Genomic DNA, 16,691 nt, shown 5'->3' on the forward strand with positions numbered 1-16,691 from the left:
TGGTAACATGCGGTGCTGCGCAACCCCTGTGTCATAAGTGCTTCTGTGATGTGCAATGGACTGAAAACTGGTCTGCCTATGCATGATGCTAGAATTGTCTAGTTCGTTTGAAAGCTGCATAAAATAGGTGAGCAGCAGCACTCTTTGGTCAGGCTGCAGATGCTAGTTCAAGTGCTGATGTACAGCGGTGCCGAGAGCCTTGTACCTGTCCCTCACCACTACTTTCTGTGGTTTCTAGCAATACACCCACCAGCTCATCCCAGCGCTTTGATGTCTCACTGACCGTTCCTGCCTCAGGCCTAGCTCGCTAAACATCGTCTTTTGTTGCATCTCTCCTCAACTATTAATCATGCCAACTGGCCTGTTGCCTTCAACACGCTCCTGCCTTAGTCAGGTTATGCCCCCTCCCTGCAGGCACGTTCAGTGGAGGCATTCCTAGCAGCACCTACTTCGTGCCGTGTGGTGTGTCGAGCCAGCTAGGGCTCCAGTCACTAAAGGATTTAGGTGCCTAACTGCAGGCATGTAAAGCCAAGAACCAGCTCCCTTCACTCCCACTGGGTGTCACACAAACCTCACCGAGCTGACCCCTCCCCCCTGCGCCCTGCAGGTGCCTGTCAGTGATTTGGGGCGGGGGGAGAGGGCGTTCTCGCTAGCGCCTCTTGTTGAACTGATCCCTCTGTGACTAAACAATTAAAAGTAATTAGGCCAGAGAGCGGGCATGTTCATCATGCTCTAACCGAGTGGTTCTAGCATTCACCCAGGCACACGCCTGCCCCCAACCCCAATGTAGCAAAGTGGGCTTGAGGGCGCACCCACATCAGGGTAGCCTATAGCTCAGGGCCTAGGGCACATCCCGCTGTGATGGACGATCACTTCCCCCCCCTCCGTAGCCCTGGGTGCCCAGGTGAGGCCCTCTAACCACAATTATGAGGGAGTATCTCCCACCTCCCCAATCATGGGCTCTTGGTAAAAGAGGATTGCCCCCCCCCAACTCCAAGAGGGGAGTTGCCGCTGAGACTGCCAAGTGGTGAGCAGGCTGGGGCTTGGCATCTTCCATTAGGCCAGATGCGAGCTGTGCTGGCTTTGTGAAACCCATTCTGAGGAGTCTGTCATTCCCTGTGTAGCGAGGGGCGGCAGAGAGGATGCGTAACAGTTAATAATGGGGGGGCACAAGTTAAAGATTGGGGGACAGCAGAGGTGATGTGGAGTGGTCAGGTGCCCCCCCCCTCACCCAATCAGCCCTTTGCGTGCACCCTGGGCTCTTCCCTCCCCACTTTTCCCCTTTGCCCTCCTCCCCCCCAGCCCTGCTGTTCCACCATAAACCCCCAGCAGGGGTACGTCCCACTCCCAGCCCCTGGCGGGAGCACTCAACATACCTGCAACCTGGCCAGCACTGCCTCTGCCTGCGCTGGTGCCCTGGGAAAGCCCAAGACCCTCCTTCACATGGCACTGCCTAGGGGGAGCTGAGCCATGTATGTGCCAGCTGCGTGGAACCCCGTGCAGCACCGGCACGGGGGAGCAGCTCTGCCCCCCCAGATAGATAGCTCTGGAATGGGGCAAGGGAAAGTGCTTTCCAGCCCTTTTCCACCCTGAACATGCAGACTCTGCAGCAGTCCCACCCTCCCCAGGCATGGGCTTAGAGCCCGCTTCACTGCTCTGCTGCCCTGTATGGCCCAGGGCGCATGGGGCTGCTCCTTCCCTTAGGCTTTGTGCCCGAGGCAGCAGCTCCTCCTGCTGGGGTGTCTGCCTCTGCTGAGCCACTCCTGGCTGGACTTCATGGCTGCTGAAGCTGGTGCAGAGCCCAGCACTCACGACTGACTCTGGCGATAGACCTGCTGGTTCACATGGTGCCAGCAAAAGCCCTGATCCGCCTGCTCCAATGGCTCTGCCTGGCCCCAATGTGCTGGCCACCTGGACAGTCCCTCCAGCGAGAGCCCTGGGACTCAGCTGCCCCTGCTGAGCTCTTGGGACTGTGATAGTTCCACCCTACAAGCCCCCCCTCTGGCCCAAGTGCTGGTGGATGCCTGGCTGGTAATAGCAGGCAGAAATCAGGGGGAGGCGCACATGACCCTCGCAAGATCCCCTACATTTGTCACCTCCGAGCCTAGGCACGGAACTCAGGCTTTGTGGCTCCCATTGCTTTTCTAGGTGCCTCCAAGTTAGGGGTGGAAAGCATCACCCTGTCTGCCTCTGTTTCTTTGTGAAACTAGTCCTCCGTGTGCGGCTCCACTGCACATGCCCAGAGGAAGACACTTTCTACCTCTATCATTCCCTCGGTTCGCCTTTTCTTAATCACTCCATCGCTTCAGGAATCTCTCTGTACCCACCTATCTCTGTGATGACACATCTGGTCCCTTCCCCCTCACTTGTTACCACATCAAGCGTAGTTATTTCCCCCCTCCTCCCCCAGCCATGCTCATGTGGTGTGTGCAACTGCTCTTCGCTTGGTTCATTCACGTGAGGAGTGCAGGAAATAAGAGCTACTGTATTTTGATCTGTGAATACCGAAACTTGGCCAGTCCTCCCTTCTTGCCCCTGCCAGTTCAGTTCTTGGAAGTGCCCTTAACAAGCATTTTGCTCTCTCACTGATGAAGCGTAAGAACTGGTGCATGTGTACAGGAACTGTATGTTGTGGTTTCACAACCAGGTTTTAATTGTCAGTACACGTCTGAGAGTCAGAAATAAAATTACATTTCAATACCAAAATTTAGCCCTTTCATCCACAAATATTTTTGAAGATCCCCCCACCCTTGTTATTAAATGGCTTTTTACTGAAAAAAAAAAGTTTTATTGCATGAAATAATTAGAATGGCTTGAGAGTACTTGGTGTGAGCAAAGAAAATGTCACACTGACTATTAGTTTGCAATTTTATTTTTTAAAAATGAAATATTCAAAGTACTTCTTTCCTCTCTTTCAAATATCGACACATAATATATTAACTTTTAATATTTACAACATGTTGTTATGATGCTGTTGTAGAAAATGCATGCGTCTGGGCTGAAAACCAGAGCAAAATGCAACAGACCATTAACTGCAGCCATAGAACATACAGTATCCAGTCACTATTCAGCCACAGGAGTTAGAGCAGGAATAAAAAATTGGAATCTAGTGTTTCCTAGCAACAAGGTTCAGGCCATTATAACACAATTTCTGTAAGATTAGAACCTCTAACTGTTAGGTAGAAACTGAAGCTCTTGGCATACACTGTAAACATCTTTACTTTTAATGAGAAAGCTAAAGAGAAATATGTTTTTGACATATACTGTGTGCTATGTTTCTCTTTCTCTTTTATTGACACTTTTGCCAGAAGAATATTAAGATTTCAATGTTTTACCATGGTTCATACAAGTAAAATATCATCAAGGACACAATCTGACATACTAACATTTATTAAGAGGCTAAAGTCCACCACTAAGTCTAAGGAAATATTGTAACTGGCAAACACATTTTCTTGGACAAATAATGTAAGATGACAAATGCCAAGACAAATCCACAGTAAGTTGAACTTGAGAAGTAATTCCTCTTACACCCAGTAAGTTTTTGACCTGATAATGCTTTGTATAAAGGACAGGCTTAAATAACAGTCAGCATTTTATTTGTCTCTATTTGATGGGGGAAAAACCATTGTGGCAGTCTGATCTGAATGCTGAAATGTTAGACTGATCAATTATGCTGATGTGAATTCTGCAGAGCAGACAAGCATGTTGAAAGGAAGCTGTAGATTTTATTCCCTTATATACTCCAACCTTTCTATAGGTGCCTCTGTTTATAACACTCTAATCATAGGCTACTGTACATTGGCTTCCAATAACGTTAATCTCCATTAAGGTTTATCCTTGTAAAAGTACCTCTTTATAACACTTACATTGTTTGCCCTCCCCTACCCAGGACGGTGATATAAAGAGGGCTTGGTGAACGGGAATAAGTGCAGATCTTGAAAAAATAAAACTTCTGAAAGTGCATGAAAACATGATTAAAAAAAAAAGACAGCTTCTAACTAGCATACAACTGAGAGGATATTAAAGATCTCAAACTAAACAGCTAGAATGTGTACACCGAGTTGCACATTGTCCAGTCTGTATATATTTGGCTATGTTCTACATCTATATACCTTTGAAATGTTCTAGTTTTCTAAATAAACATGAAAACAAAGGAAACATTATTTTTACACACTGTTGTTTTGCTGTCATAAAAATGTAACATGTATCTTCTCATGGTAAGTATTTTGCTAAAAGATAGTGTGCATTAGTATGTGTTTCTTTTTTTCACTTTTAGAACCAGGTTCCCAATGCAGAATGCAATCATCAATTTATTTGATCTGAATGATCATAAAACTGTCCCATGTGATTTTTTTTTGTTTTGTGTTTTTGTCATTTGGGTCTCTAGGCTATAGTGCAAAATTAAAAACACTAAGAAAATTGGCTTAGTCACTAAAAAATAAACAAACATGGAGACTGAAATATTCCCTGCCTCCATCTTACATTGTTCTTGAACAAAATGGTTTCGATCTATTCCTTCACTGGAGCGCTCTTGAATGGTGCCTGGCCTGTGTGTGTAAGTATAACTTTGGCCTCCAGTGCTCTTGTATTAATAAATACATGTCATTTTCTTTAGAAATGCTATCATGCTCATCTAAAAATGACACTGAATTTTTATTTTTCTCAATTTTATAACCAAACACGATGAAGACATTTTCTTATGCCACCAGAATACAGGGCCATGTAATGTCATTTGATTCCTTATACATCCATATTTTCATAAGAAACTGTCCAAAAATGTATCTTAAATTTTCTAGGCATAAACTGGAAAAATGCCAGATCTGCTTTGAGAGACAAACTTGTAATACATTTCACTCTTTGACCTTTTGGCATAATAATGAGAATAATAATAATCAAGGCAGTATTAAAAACCACAGCTGTAGGTAATACAAAGTGCATTTCCTGCATATAATACAAATATAACTTTAAGAAACTAAAGGCACAAGCTAACTAAATATGTATTACATACTAGAAATGCACAGTTCAAGGTAATTTACTATTAAGAGCTTCAAATGTTTGTTTATAATGGATATTTAAAGCAGTTTGAACATGATACATCATTAGTGAATTGCAAAAAAGTATAATTGGTTAAAATATAAGTAAAATAGACTCTAATATTGACATCTTGGATCAGTGATAAAATACATCATCACATTTATGAATGCACTCTCTATATACAGTTCATAAATTATTTTGTCATTGAATAAAAGAACATCAGAGGCTCAAGGATCTGAAGGTCCATTTTTAGGCTGGTGTGGAGGTATTCAAATTCTCCATGATTTTATGGGAAATTACAGAGATGAGAGCTATCAATACCAGACTTGGTCAGCTCCCAGTATTGTACATTAGTGAGTGATGAGCCCAATGACAATATTTGGATCTAGATTTCAATCCAAATTTCTCCAGAGTTTGGGGTGGTGTGTGGATGGCATTCTTCTGGATCAGTTAATCACTGCGCCTGATCTTGCGCCAGTGAAGCCAGTCATTGACTTCAATGGGAGCAGGACTGAATCCATAAAGGGAGTCCCAAGTTGTGAAGTTGAGAGCTGGATCCAAACTTTCCCAAAGTTTGAAGGGGGATCAGACCTGATGTTCCAATTCAGGCTCATCTCTAAGTTGACTACAGTTTGTTCCCCTTGCCCGAAAACAAAAGAAAAAAGAAAGCAGGAAAGGAAAAAAAACAAACAAACCCTGCTTTTGGCAAAAGTAAATATGAGCAGAGATGATTAGACTATATTTACTATGTCTGTTTTGGTAAAAATGTGCAATAATGTCACCATTAAAGATACATAGGTTCTAAGAGGAAATTCTAATCCCGTCTGAAATTAACAAAGAAAATTTGCACACAATCCCCCACAAAACAATTAGGTCCTTTAAAAATGACAGGTTAAAAGAAGGATCACACACTTTGCTATGAAATCACTATATTGACAGCTCATGATATCCTGCGAAATAAAATTCCCGCCCTACCATTATAATACTTTGCTATGTGCTCTACAGACTGAGCCAAAGAGTGTAGAATCATTCCCAAAATGTCCGACACTTACTATCCACACTTAGGTTCACCGAATCTGACCCACCAGTCTATTTCACACATAAAAATTGAGTCATACAGCATAATTATTAATGTGAGACGAGGCTAAGGTGATGACGAAAAACTGATACCACTCCAATTTACAAACGAATCATGAACTGAAGAATCCCTGTCCAGTGAACACAAAGGATACTATTCTCTATAGTGAGACAGGCCTTTTTTCACCCTCACTGGCAAAGAGGGCGTGTGTGAATCCTTCCAGTAGAGAGGCTTTAAGTTTGTCTGGGGGTCCACAGAAGTACTACTGGCAGAGATTGCTTGGGATGCACTGAATCAGGGCCTGATCTAAAGCTCATTGAAGTCAATGGAAAGTCAATATGGGCGCTTTGGATCAGACCCTTGTGCACATTTCTTTCTACTTTTAGAGTGGTGATGGCTAGCTGTGGCACCTCGTGCAACACTCGGTCAGGTGGACTTTCTGCCATCAGGCTTCTGTGCTTGGGGTTATGCCAGCAGAATCCAGTGTAATCCAGGTCTGACCGAAGCCCTCAGGGAGAGAATCATAGAACACTGCCACATGCAAAACTCTACACAACATGACATTTATCACTGAGAGAATGGGAGGAGACAACGGATGAGTGAAGATAAATGTAATATGGGACAGCCATTCTGTGCTACTGTATCCAATGCCTACTGCGTTTCCCCGTTTTCAGGTCTGGAACTTCTTTAGATCACAGTTGTGAAAAATGAAATGTGCTGATACAAGGTTCTAAATACAGTCCTGCAGCACTTGCTCTTGTGAGCCATCCCATTAAAGTCAATGGAAAAACTCATGTGAGTAAGGAGTACCCAGGTGAGTAAGGGTTGCAGAATCAAGCTCTATAACCTTTTAAATCATCTGCAAGTTATTAAATTAATGAACTAAGAAGAGATGTATGTTCAAGAAGAAAGCAGAGCACACGAATTCTTAAATATTCTGCATGTATCTGCAATTTAAACGAGAGTGGCGCCTTTCTAAGTTGTGTTGTTGAACCATTTGAACTCTGCTTCTGAAATTTTGAATACTGCCACACAAGAACTAAAAATCTTCACTGTCATCTCTCAGAGTTAAACAAACAATATTAAAATACCATCTTCTGTCACATTTAAAGGCAGTTGGATATGTGTTTTCCTCTATATTTATATATACAGAGTTCTGCTCTAGAAAAACCAATACAATAAACCATTTTATGTTTAAAAACAGGCAGTCTTTGGTGACGCAAAGGCAGAGGTTTTCTTTGTTACCTCCTGCCTATTTCACTCTGTCTCATAAAGTGAATATTGTTGGCACTGTCAGAAAGTTCTAGATACTGCTCCACAGATAAAACAAAATATCCATCGTAGCCTTGTACCCTCCCAGTGCTTAAAAGCTGCTGTTTTTCTCCCTCTGTCCATGCCCTAATGCCTTCTTCACCTTCTTGCAGCCGTCTTTGTTCCTTAGTCCAGGCCTGAGCTACTGCCCTCTGCCTGGCTATTTCTAAGACATGGTTCTTTTCTTCTTCAATGGTTGTCCCATATCGAACATTAAAGCACAACGCACCATGTTGGAGCTGTATATCAGCAAACCGTCTAGTCCTCCCATTTATCACAGAAGTCATCTGAGACACAGTGACATTGACACCATTCTCCAAAATGCGCCGGCCTCCTGTGTTGCCTATTAGAGCCAAGTCTTCTTCCAAAGACCCCAGCTTGATGAAGTAGTGTGTATCTCGCCCTTCTATGGTAAAATGCAGGTTCTCAAGATAGTGAGCATTGTTGAGGATGGTGGCAATGCGCCGACTATCCTCATTTGCTACTCCTATAATATCAGCAGTCACTATCCCATCCTTAATGGCAAATTTGATACCTTTTCCAAAAACAGAAGGAATGGCTGCAAACCTGGGTTGTTTTCCTCCTTCAAGACACCTCCCGTCGCTGTATCTGGGGGTCATAGGAAGTTGGTCCAAGGATATAAAGTTCCTAAGTTGTTTTTGCAGCTCACACTGAATGCCAAGGATAGTCTGGAAACATAAATATTAACACAGTTTGAAGTAAAAGATTTTTATACAGTTTATTATAGTACCATATGATATCAAGTTTCTACTGATATCTATAGCTCCTTGGAGCAGGTACTGATCCTGTAAAGCATCATGCACATCTGTGGTGCTGTAGCAACACCACAAAATATAGTAATAAACTTTACAGTGGCCTGTTTGTACTGCTTCATAGAATCACAGACTTTAAGGTCAGAAAGGACCATTATGATTGTCTAGTCTGACCTCCTACACAACGCAGGCCACAGAATCTCACTCACCCACTCCTGTATCAAACCCCTAACCTATGTCTGAGCTATTGAAGTCCTCAAATCTGAGGCAAAGTATTTGTTTAGATATTGGGCCATGCCTAGATTATCCTTAACCTCCACTCCATCCTCAGTGCTTAGCGGTCCCACTTCTTCTTTCCTTGTTTTCTTCTTATTTATATGGGTATAGAACCTTTTACTATTGGTTTTAATTCCCTTTGCAAGATCCAACTCTACATGGCTTTTGGCCTTTCTCACTTTATCCCTACATGTTCTGACTTCAATAAGGTAGCTTTCCTTGACGATCACTCCCATCTTCCACTCCTTGTAGGCTTTCTGCTTTTTTCTACCCACGGCTGTATCCTTTCTTACTTTGTTTTCTTCCCTCTCAATGTTAAAATCTGGCATGGAGATTATCTGGACATCTCCCAACCATCTCCCGCAAATTCCTAGTTTAAAGCTCTCTTAATCAGTTGTGGCAGCCTCCATCCTAGAAGTCTATTTCCCTCCCTACTCAGGTGAAGTCCATCCCGAGAGAACAGTCCTCTGTCCATGAATGCCTCCCAGTGGCCATACATGCCAAAGCCCTCCTTATAGCACTACTGCTTGAGCCATCTGTTGATCATCATAATCTTGTCACACCTTTGTTGCCCTTCTCTAGGAACAGGCAGAATCCCACTGAAGATCACCTGAGCCTCGATTTCTTTAAGCGTCTTCCCCAGACTGGCATAGTCTCCCTTGATACGTTCCAGCGAGAATCTAGCCGTATCATTTGTTCCCACATGAAGGACAATCAGTGGATTCCTTCCTGCTCCCGTTAGGATCCTCTTTAGCCACATCCCATATCTTAGCACCCGACAGACAGCACACCCTTCTGTTCTCTGGATCAGCTCTGGTTACAGGCCTGTCTATTCTTCTCATTAAGGAGTCCCCAATCATGTAGACCTGCCTTTTCCTGGTGATGGTGCGATTCTCCAGTCTATCTCCTGCACCCTCTGGCTGCAAGTCCTCTCGATTCCTATTCTCCCTTGCAATCCTCTGCAACCCATCCTGTATCCTCCTGGGGCTCATATTTGGTGTTATCTCCATTGACTCTTCCCCTCTTCCTATTGGACTAGCTGCTCTTCTCTTCTTCCTTGCCCTCTCACCTTCAGTGACCACCTGCTGTGCCCCTTCATTTTCCAACTCCGCAAACCTGTTCCTGAGCTCTATTTCTCCTTCACTAGCCTGTCTTTTCCTCTGCCTGGTTCTCTTAGTCACATGCTTCCACTGTCCACTTTCCTCACCCAGCAGTCTCCCCTCAGAGTTCTTTTGTCCTGCTTCCATCTGCAAGTCTGAGCTTTTCCCTTCAGCCTCCTCATGTCTTTGCTCCATCATCTCCTCCAACCCCCTTCTAAACTCAACCAGAGTTTCCATCTGCATCTCCAATCCAAACAGGTATCCCCTCCCGGATCATGTACATGCTGCAGCTTCTGCATCCAGTCATATTCATTATGTCTTCCCCAGCTTGGGTCACTACCACTGCTTCCTCTGTATCTGTCATAGCCTTTCCACCTAAATCCTGTAAGTCCGGGAAACACAAACCAAACCAAAAGACCACCACCCCCAGCAAAACAAACCCCCAACGAGCACCAAAACACTGCCAGAACACCACACACTCCCTTCACGAGCCTGTCTGCTCCTCTGCCTGCCTCTCTTAGTCTTCCCCCCAAACTCCCCTTGCAAATTCCCACTGAAACTCCTCTGTTTACAGCTCTGTTTGCTGGCTCCTGTGCCGCTGCAGCTTACGGTCTCTTGGACCCTTTAGTTTCCAAGCATCAAAAGAAGAATCACATATTTGCATCTTCTTACATAAGAAAGAAACCTTGGTGAAAATTCCTTATATTCTCCCAGGAATTGCTATTCTAGTGGTGAGTATGTCATCTTGGGACTGGGGGACCTGAGTGCAGTTCCCTGCTCTACCATAAACACCCTGGGTGACCTTGGACGAGTCACTGTGATTCAATTCTCCATCTGTAAAATAGGAAGAATCGTGTAGAAGAGAGGTTTTCACATGGTGGGGCATGAACTCCAATTGGGGGTGGGACTATCAGGGCAGTCTTAGTTGCTGGGACCAGACTCTCTGCCTGTCTCACTGCCACAACTGCAGTAGCCACCAGCTGGCAGTTACACTCCTCTGCTGGGGTGGCTGGCACAGACACTGCAAAAGGGCAACCGAAGACCCACTCAGCCCCCTTCTGGCTGTGCCAGAGCCCCATCTCCTTCCCTTGCAGGACAAAGCCTGTGCAAGGGAAGTGGATGGGGCTGTGCTGAAGGATTGTGGCCAGGAGGGGGCTGTGTCCGGTGTGGGGGGGCAATACTCATGGGGTGCTGACTTCTGACCCCCCTTACCCTGCCCTTGAGTATGGGGGGTGGGAATGGAAGCCAAGTCCCCACAGCTCCCCTATCTTCAACAGAAAGGTCCCCCCAGCAGGTACCAGGTCCGCCTCCCCTGAGAGGGGAGTCTGCATGAGACATGAATTTCTGAAGGGGAGTTCAGCAAAAGAAAGCATGGGAACATCTGGGCTAGAATAATCCGATCTCTTAAGGATGAATACATTAAAGATCCCGAGGTGCCAGAACACTACAGTAATGGAGGCCAAATAGGTACCTAAGAGCTATGATATATTTAGTGCCTAATCCTGGAATCCCTACTCAGGCAAACTCCTACTGACATCCATCCATCCATGTTCTTTTATTGTGGCCATCACTATACCATTTCAGCATCACCATAAAATCTGAGTGACTTCAGTGGGAGTTTTGCATGTGAAGGGCCCTAAAATTAGTGGGCCTGAGTCTTCACCGCTTTGTACCTTCCATAGTTATTCACACCTGGGCCAAATGAGTTTAAAATGCTGTTACTTCGATCAGGTAGCATTTTACACCCACTTAACATGACTACACAAGGTGAGAGGCAGTAGAGAATCAGTCCCTCCTGTTCTATCTTGTTTTGCAAAACTGCAATGTTTTGTTAATAGATGTTCAATAAGGATCAAATCTTGTACGTGTCTGCCCAGAGAATAGCTGAGATCTGTATTGGTGCAGTTACATTGACTGCTAGCCATCAATTGCTGAAACGTGGCTAGTTCTGAGTGCAGACAAGGCCTGAGGCAGGTTTGAGACTTAGAACTAAAAAAATAATCTGTTCTACCACAGAACATTTTTACAGAGGAAAAGACTTTTAAAGATTTAAAATTTTGGTGTTTTTGCACTCCTCATTGTGGCATCATTCCAATAAAAGCGGAAGCTCTGTTGATTTCATTTGCACTTAATATTTCAGTATGTATAAATTTATTACATGAAACCTATAGCTTGTTATATTTTCAAACAAGCACCTTCTTACTTTCTACCCCTCTGCTTGGGAGGAGTGCCCTGTAAACACCTGCAAAACTAATGCATTGTCCTCCTTCCAAAAACTCTCCTCTGCCATGAGATCTAAAAAAACAACAACGTCACAATGGTTAGGCCATTGGTGTGCTGAGGCCACTGCCTAGCATGCTGACCCATACTGTCCCATTGTTTCTTTGTACTTCACGTCAGTGTGTCTGTATCCATCTGTACTCTTTTGTCTTATATTTAGATTGTAAACTATTTGGTGTAGGGAACATCTTTGTTCTGTTTTTGAATATAGCACATAGCATAAAGAGGTATTGAAATTATGGAAACTAGGGATCTTAGATGTTATGGTAATAAAATAAAAATAATGTAGGAGTAATGGACAAAAATCTCCTCAATTAATTGAATTGTTCTTCTCCTGAAAAATCATCCCTCAGATCACAGTGGTCTGGGCTTTTTATTAAGATCTGATTGAACATTTTTCTATGTATTTTCTAATTGTATTCTTTAATTTAGGTTTAGAAATAGTCCAGTGAACTAGCAAGCAGACTGTCTGCTTTTGAGGGCAGATTTTTGCTAACCTTTCCAGGATCCCACTCTTGGGTTTTTGTTTGAAGCTGTAGAAGTTCATATGTTGTCTCCACAGTTTCTATCTCTGGTTTTGGAAATCCAGGAAGCACATTGTGTAGCTGGAAACCGAACAGCTCTAGCCAACTTCCAATGTCTACAAAACAAAATCAAAACATTCTTAGCAACAATGCTCTTAATTCTTGGGAAGCTGAATGTATTTTGTACTTTCCATTTCTAGGTAAAGTGATCCAGAAGATAAGGTGAGGAAAAGCAAAAGTGACAGTGCTAGCTGTGCACTGGCAAAGGAGCCCATAGTTCTCCATTCTGATAGAACTGAAATTAGAACTATTAATGCAGCTATCAGTGCGACTAGACATCTTTTACCAAGGCCTAACCAAACCTCAAAACATTAATAACTAAATTGCAATACTGATTTGACATAATATTAAATTTTCAAAATTGGTTACCAGAAGAAAATAAATTATGTTATCACAGAACATCGCTATCCTGAATTCTGTATTGTACTTCCTTCCACATATCATGGAAAGGAATTCAGATAATGCTGCCTCAAATCTTTTTCAAATTCTAGTACTTAGCAAAGGCAGCACATACAGTTATTTGCTTGCTTTATTGACTGGCTGAAAGGTCACAGAAAATAGACAAAGCTATGTGGGTAGTAGGAGGTTAAATACATTCAACTAAAATGTATGCAAGTTGAAAGTCCACTCTTCTTCTCTGATGTGTGCAAATTCCATGGACTTGCATCCATATAAGGATTTGACCCAGAAGTATTTTTAATAGGAATTTTTTTTTACCTGTCGTATACTTAGCAACATCTTGGATTCTGCCAACTGGATAGTTATTTTCAAATGAGTAAAGATTAAATGGTTTGGGAATGGTGTTTAGATGTTTCCACACATGATGATTTGGCGTTGTCCATCGTCCAGCAATGACGTCATAATCCCTTTGACCCAAGTGCACTAATTTAGTAAGAGAATCATAGAGCCCTCCATGAAAACCAATGATAACCTGAAAATCTGGATAAGTGTCCTGGTAGATATCTCCATAAGGTGTGTACAGAATTTCTTTTATTACTTGGCCCCGACTGCTAAAGATAGCTAGGGGTGTGCCGGTGTTGTCACAAGCAACGTAATATTCTTCTCCACTGCTTAACTCCATAGCAATGAGATGGCCTTGAAGATCATAATACAGGGAAGTTATTTCTGAGCTAGTATGATTGTATAAATGAGTAACTCTTATTGGATTGGAGAGATCAGCATAAAAGAACTGTAGGTGTTGTCCTAGACTCGATTTACTTGCAACTCGTCGTCCAAGCCCATCATAACAGTATTGCACAGTCCAACCAGACACTTTGTTGTAGGCTTTGTTCAGGAGACCATTCGAGTTATACTCAAATATTTCATTGCCTCTTTGTCTAAGAAAACCATCTTCATCCATTTTGTACTGAATTTCTCCTAGTCTAGTGATGCGATCTCTAAGATCATATCTCAGAGGAGTGAGACGGGCACTGTTTCCATGACTAAGCAAGTTGATGTTTCCATTCAGGTCATAACTATAACGCCACTGGGTTTTGTCATTCACAGAGACAGTTTGAAGTTGACCATCAGCATCATACTCATAAAAATACCTTGTTATGTTGGCATCTACTCCTACTCGTATATCACATATCACCATACGACCCATATTATCATACTGAATGGTCATCCAATAGGCTATGGACTTAAGAATTTCATATTGCACTTCAATCACCTGACCATTGGCACTAAAAATCTTGGTGTGTTTCATCACTGTGGTAGTTATAACTTGGTTTAAGTCATAATTGATTACACTGAATTTTCCAAATTGTTCAGTCCTTCCAGATACATCAACATATCGGTACAGATCAATAGGAAGAGGAGTCTCATTTATCATGGCCTGCATGCTTGTGACCCGGAAATTGTTGTAACTGTAGTCAAATCTGGCATTTACGAGGCCTTCTTCACTAAATCTGAAGATCTGACGACCAATAAGAGGGCCTATATATAGCAAATAAGGAAAAAAAAGAAAAGCAAGAAAAAACTAATTAGGCCCATAGTATATCTAATATACATAACAAAGAAAGAAAAGATGTTAATCTGAATGTATTCCTGAGTCTTATTGCTATTTGACTACAACATCTTTAAGTGAGAAAAATGTTAAATTGTTCTCTCATGGATTTATTTAGTGCACAGACATTCCTTAAATACTTATTACTATTCTTTTAAACTAATGATAGTTTACATATAATTATGATTTCCATATACTTACTTATAAGCTAATATTAACTTGAATTTATTTTTAACACGGCTAACACATTCCTGATATAAATAATTTCTTTGAATTTGTCATGACAGAGAAACTTGAAAATGCAAACAGTAAAGCAATTTGATTTATTATTTAGCAAATGTCCTTATATCGGAATAACAAATAATCAAATATTATGAGAGCCACTTTATAGCAAACGATAACAAGAATGTTTCATATTTCAAATGGGATAGCTTTTACATGTCCGTGGACAGACAAACAGACACATTTTTCTTCTTCAACATAAAAACCTGATTTCAGTGGTAGGGCCTGATTTCAAGCTGTATACCAGATAGACAGTGTTTGCAGGATTAGGGGCCGAAGTTTTACCAGAGGTGACAGTATCACCCTTTAAAAATATTGATAGTTATAACCCACCTGTTTGTCTGTATCTGATGGTGCAGATGAACCCATCATGCATTAAGTGTATTGTTTTAATAACCCCGGAAGATTCTTCATATGTAAATGTGACTTGAGTAGTATCATAAAGAATCTCTGATAGTCGGGACTGTCTGGTATATTTATAAAGGACCCTGCGACCTGTTCCAGGATATAGTATTTGCAAAAGTCGTCCATCTCTGGTGAAATCTTGTATGAAAGAAGCAGTGCTGTCTGGTGGGGTGTAGATATTGCGATAGTACCCAACTGAAAGCATGGTTTGCAAACCATGGCGCACCATACTTGGCATGGTGACTGAGAGCAGATAATCTGATTGGTCATATTCAAAAATGTAGCGGCGTTGGCTGTGCAAGAGGAGCATCACAGACTGCAATGAAATAGAAATTAGAGTGTAAATAACTGACAAAACAAATGATTATTAATCAAGTAGATGCAAGAAAATTAAAGAACCATTGAAATAGATTCCCGTTTCTATTGCTTGTTCTTATTCTCTGTACAATACAAAACAAAATTCTGAGCTTTGGAAAACATGTGGCCAAAGAGGCTGCTTACAGGGGGAAAAAAAAAAAAGTCTGAAATAACATTGGCTGTGAGGACACAAAATTGTTAAGGCAGATGTAGCTCTCAGTGTATTGCATTGCAGCCTCATTGTAACTCAGTAGGCCACTCTGAAACATGTAGGGCACCTACCCAGGAAGCAAATTCAGACAGAACTTCCCTCACTAACACAAATAACATACCAGCAAATGTTCCTCGATGATGAGAAAAGAGGCAACATTCACGGTTGCTGATGATTTGTTTAGCTCTTATTGGCATCCCTAGCATGATTCTTATACCAGCTGAACAGTCTTGCCCTCCACAGAATAAGTACAGCACTTGGTCCATTCCATGTGTACTCTTCTCTGCTCATGGCATAGCCACAAACATACCTGAATTTCCTCAAATTTATTCAGGAGTTAAAATTATTTGAGGGCTATTTTTTGGGTAAGTATTTTTATCTCTGGTGTTTAACCTGTAAACTAATTTCTGTGAGTAACTGATATTTGCTATGTTGATTAGTTGTGACTGGTCAGAGAAATCACAAGGTCTGCTTTCTGTTTCCTGACTAGATGACTCTGCCAACACTTCCGGCAGAAATATTTCTGCATGCCAATTTAAAATTGAGTCTCTGTAAACGTTTGTTCTCCCTGTGGGGAGCTATCATTGCTGAAACAACCCCCCAAAAAGTTTAGAATGATTATTCGTAGAAAGTCTTAGCAGTATTTGCCCAGCTCTAGTAAGTGCCATGACTGTTCTTGGCTATTACATATCCTGGCCACATAACTTGAATTGTAGTATAGGCTTGTTATAGCAAAGTACTTACATTCTGACCCCAATTCTACCAAGCACTTAAGCACATGAATAGCCACACTGATCTAAGTGCTTTGTATGATTGATGCCAAAGAGCTCAGAAAAACTTGCAGGATAGAGCTCTAAAGAGCAACATTGTGACCATCCTTCTAGGACATTAGAACACTGGAAACAAATTAAGAAAAACAACTTGTTTCTGAGCACAAACCCTGCCAGGACGGAAGACAGTAAGGGCTCAAACCTGCAAGGTGCTGAACGCTC

General features: G+C 42.3%; 1 protein-coding gene across 1 annotated transcript in view; it reads right to left on the reverse strand.

Moving 5' to 3' along the window:
• Positions 1-3,781: 3,781 nt before the first annotated feature.
• Positions 3,782-16,691, reverse strand: part of TENM1 (teneurin transmembrane protein 1) — a 383,458-nt gene continuing 370,548 nt past the window's right edge. The window contains exons 27-30 of the mRNA XM_029911855.1: positions 15,060-15,447; positions 13,154-14,374; positions 12,350-12,492; positions 3,782-8,112 (exon numbers count right to left, since the gene is read on the reverse strand). Coding sequence (XP_029767715.1) covers positions 7,354-8,112; positions 12,350-12,492; positions 13,154-14,374; positions 15,060-15,447 — 2,511 coding nt within the window. The 3' untranslated portion in view covers positions 3,782-7,353. The remainder of the gene's footprint in view (positions 8,113-12,349; positions 12,493-13,153; positions 14,375-15,059; positions 15,448-16,691) is intronic.

The sequence above is a fragment of the Terrapene carolina genome, unplaced genomic scaffold (assembly GCF_002925995.2).
Source record: "Terrapene carolina triunguis isolate 2854851 unplaced genomic scaffold, T_m_triunguis-2.0 Scaffold131, whole genome shotgun sequence".
NCBI classification, from domain to species: domain Eukaryota; kingdom Metazoa; phylum Chordata; order Testudines; family Emydidae; genus Terrapene; species Terrapene triunguis.